The sequence below is a fragment of the Nematolebias whitei genome, chromosome 3, assembly GCF_014905685.2.
Source record: "Nematolebias whitei isolate Nwh7 chromosome 3, NemWhi1, whole genome shotgun sequence".
Classification (NCBI taxonomy): Eukaryota; Metazoa; Chordata; class Actinopteri; order Cyprinodontiformes; family Rivulidae; genus Nematolebias; species Nematolebias whitei.
The window spans coordinates 15,173,133-15,176,648 of NC_056500.1; the positions used below are offsets into that span (position 1 = coordinate 15,173,133).

General features: G+C 42.8%; 1 protein-coding gene across 1 annotated transcript; it reads right to left on the reverse strand.

Annotated features, from left to right (window-relative positions):
* Nucleotides 1-2,295: 2,295 nt before the first annotated feature.
* Nucleotides 2,296-3,516, reverse strand: foxe3 (forkhead box E3). The gene has a single exon (XM_037674559.1). The coding sequence runs from the start codon at nucleotides 3,514-3,516 to the stop codon at nucleotides 2,296-2,298; it is 1,221 nt and encodes a 406-aa protein (XP_037530487.1).

Sequence of the window (3,516 nt, forward strand, 5' to 3'; positions counted from 1 at the left end):
GATAGATAGATAGATAGATAGATAGATAGATAGATAGATAGATAGATAGATAGATAGATAGATAGATAGATAGATAGATAGATAGATAGATAGATAGATAGATAGATAGATAGATAGATAGATAGATAGATAGATAGATAGATAGATAGATAGATAGATAGATAGATAGATAGATAGATAGATAGATAGATAGATAGATAGATAGATGGATGGATAGATGGATAGATAGAGCAGGTGAGACTAACTGCACTACAAAGTTTTTGCACCTGACGCATCCAGGTCCAAGCTACAGCACAACAGGATTATCACTCTTTTTTATTATGTAGTACAATTTATAGGCGCATGAGTACTTCATATTACTCCCTACTACTAAAGGGTTCAGTCAGTTCACACTATCTGCGTTTCTTCTGAGGAGACATTTCTGCTTGTTGCAGTTTGTGGTACTGAAGCGCCTCCTGCTGTATATAAGTTTTTTGGTATTTAATTTTGTATTTGTATATTTTTTCTTAGCACAAAATATGCTTGCAGAACTTTTAACATGACCGCAGCTGACAGAGTGACAGAAGTTTTCTTTGACAATATGAAAAGCTGGGAGTATATAAGGTGTTAAGACTTAATGCTCATATAAAAGTGTCCAAACCTGAACCTTAACGACAGAAGCTGCATGCTGCAAGGTTTTCTCAATGAACTGAAAAAAATGTGAGAATGAAAGCCTGTTCTAATAATTTAAAAAAATCTGAGGAAAACATTCAATGCTGTTTGTTTTAAAAACTGTATTAAATATCTTCACACCCAACCAAGTTTTGCTTTAAATACAATTTAAATAATTCTACAGTATATCATCTATTCCCACTACTCGTCTGTGATAAACAACAATTGAAAAAATAATAATTTACTGACTCACCCATTTTTGAAGTACAGGCGTAACGTTGTTCTCTCAAATATTTGAAGTTTTCACCAGATGTTGTTCGAAGTGTGCTGTAGTTTGCCTGCAGTGCCCTCTAGCGGCAGGAAGAAGATCTGCGGTGATTAATTCCTCCAATTTCACCTGAAAATCAACATCAATCTTCTAAATACAGTTTACTCAAGCTCAATCAGCAGTTCATTATTATCATTATTATTATTATTATTATTATTACTTTATTATTACGTTTGGGTTTATTTTTGTTATTGTTTTTCTATTATAAGCATTTCGTTGTTATTCTCCAGGTTTGTAACTGTTGCCCATGGGCTACATTATAAATTGTTTCAAGATAAATATTAGTCTAATGAAAACATTTTTTTTTCTTATTTTCAGTTTACAAAATTAATGAAGGAAGAAAAAGTATTTGTAAGTAAATAAAAGTTAATTTTTGTACACAAACTGCAAACTGCTGTTGATATTCAGTAACATTTGACAAGTCACAAAAAGTATCGATACATGTCAGACAGCTGAAGGTTGATGAACTAAAGACTGAGTTCAGATTCGTGTCCTTGCAGGTTATCAAACAACGCAATTCATTCATTTTTAATTTATGGCATGCTTATTTATTTTCATCCAGCTTTAATAAAATACCCCCCCCCCCCTTTTTTTTATCCCTCTGATGGTTCAATGAATGGATCGATAGAAGTTTGTACTGATTTTATTGTAAAGATTTATTATTGATTAGTTCCTGATTTCATCTTATCAGTGGAGACATTTTGATGTTAGAAAATAATTCACTTTTTAAAAGTTAAAAAAATGTATTTGAATATTTTCTCAACTCAAATTAAACACCAGAGCTGCTTAAACATCGTTTTGTGTGCGTGTGTGTGTGTGTGTGTGGGTGGGGGGGTGGGGGGGTGGGGGGGGTTTGTTAATAAAAATGTAACTTTGGTGCCTTTAGTTTGAAATATTTCCTTGATTTGAATTATTTGTTCATAAATGAGAAGCTAATTAAACTTTACTGGGTTTAAATTTTACCATTTGACTTCAAACACGACAAAAAATAAAGAACATTTCAATTTTATTTTAAAAAACAACTTTATTTTCAGCGCTTTATTGTCAGCAATGATATCACCCTTTTTAAAAAATAAAATCTTTAAGTCAAAAACATCTAATTGTAGGTTATACAAAATGATCAGAACTGAACGAACATGTAAACAGAAGAACAAGTCGTAAAAGAGAAACGCCGCACATCTGGAGACACCGCTGGAATGTGTTAAAAGCGTCTCAATGGCTTGAAGTTGAAAAATGTTTTATTCTGAGGTGAAGCACTCATGCATCACTTTGACTGTAGAATAAAATATAACTCGGAGCATGTTGGGCAGAGTGTCTCACATGTACCTCTCCAGGCCGGAGCCAAAGCTGCCTTGTCTCATGTAGCTGCTGTTGTAGGAGTTCATGGGGGGGGACAGGCCCAGCAGCTGCTCTGGGTGCTCCGGGCACGAGCTGTGGCGCAGGCCCTGCAGGGACAGCCGGTTTCCTGGACAGTACACCTGAGAGCCCCCCGGGGAAAACCCGGCCTGGCTCACGGAGGAGGGCAGGTTTGGGGAGGCCGACGCAGAGGAGGAGTACGGGTACCCGGAGGTCAGGTTGTTGTTCCTCAGCATGTTCGGGTTGACAGTCTGGTTCTGGAAACACGGCTCGGTGCCGCTTACAGAGCAGCTGGAGGTCATGGTACCCAGCTCGGCACCACCCAAACCCATGGTCTGGGGGTTCAGTTCTGCGCCCTGCACCCCTGTCTGCTGACTGATGAGGTTGTCGATGCTGAACATGCGCGGCTGTCCTCCTTGGCCCATCCCGGAAGAGGGGGTCTGGTAATGGTGCATCATGGCTGGATGCGGGGACGCCGCCGTCAGCTGGGACCCGTACCCTGACCCGATCCCTGCGTACAGGGTGTTGGGGTACGGCGGCCTGCCCATCGGTGTGGGGGTGAAGGCGCTGGAGCTCTGCATGTAGCCGGGGTACGTGCTCACATCTGTGCGCTTAAACCTCTTCCTTCTCCTCAGAAAGCTCCCGTTATCGAACATATCCTCCGCTGCCGGGTCCAGGGTCCAGTAGTTGCCTTTGCCGGGTCTGCCGGGCTCCCTGGGGATCTTCACGAAGCAGTCGTTCAGGGTCAAGTTGTGGCGGATGGAGTTCTGCCACTTCTTGGAGTTCTCCCTGTAAAAAGGGAAGCGCTCCATGATGAACTTGTAGATGCCTCCGAGGGTGAGCTTCCTCTCCGGGGAGTTGGCGATGGCCATGGCGATGAGCGCGATGTAGCTGTAGGGGGGTTTGCCCCTCTGGACCGGCCTCTTCCTCCGGCGGCTGCCCGCCGGCAGGTGCTCCTCCGTCTGACCCGGAGCGCAGCCGTCCTCCGTGCCGGGGCTGCCCCCCCGGGGCTCAGACTTGATCAGAACATTGTCCTTGGACCGGGCCTGCAACATCAGAGGCGGGGGAGAGTCCAGGCTCACGTTTGGAGACATGACCACAGGGCTCGCCTCTGCGGGCGACAGCTCTGCGCTCATGTTGCACATCATGCCAGAGAAACAGGAATAATTTGCCAGAGTCAT

Excerpts from the sequence above, each read along its gene's own strand:
- foxe3 (XM_037674559.1), bottom strand. The coding sequence starts at position 3,516 with ATGACTCTGGCAAATTATTCCTGTTTCTCTGGCATGATGTGCAACATG.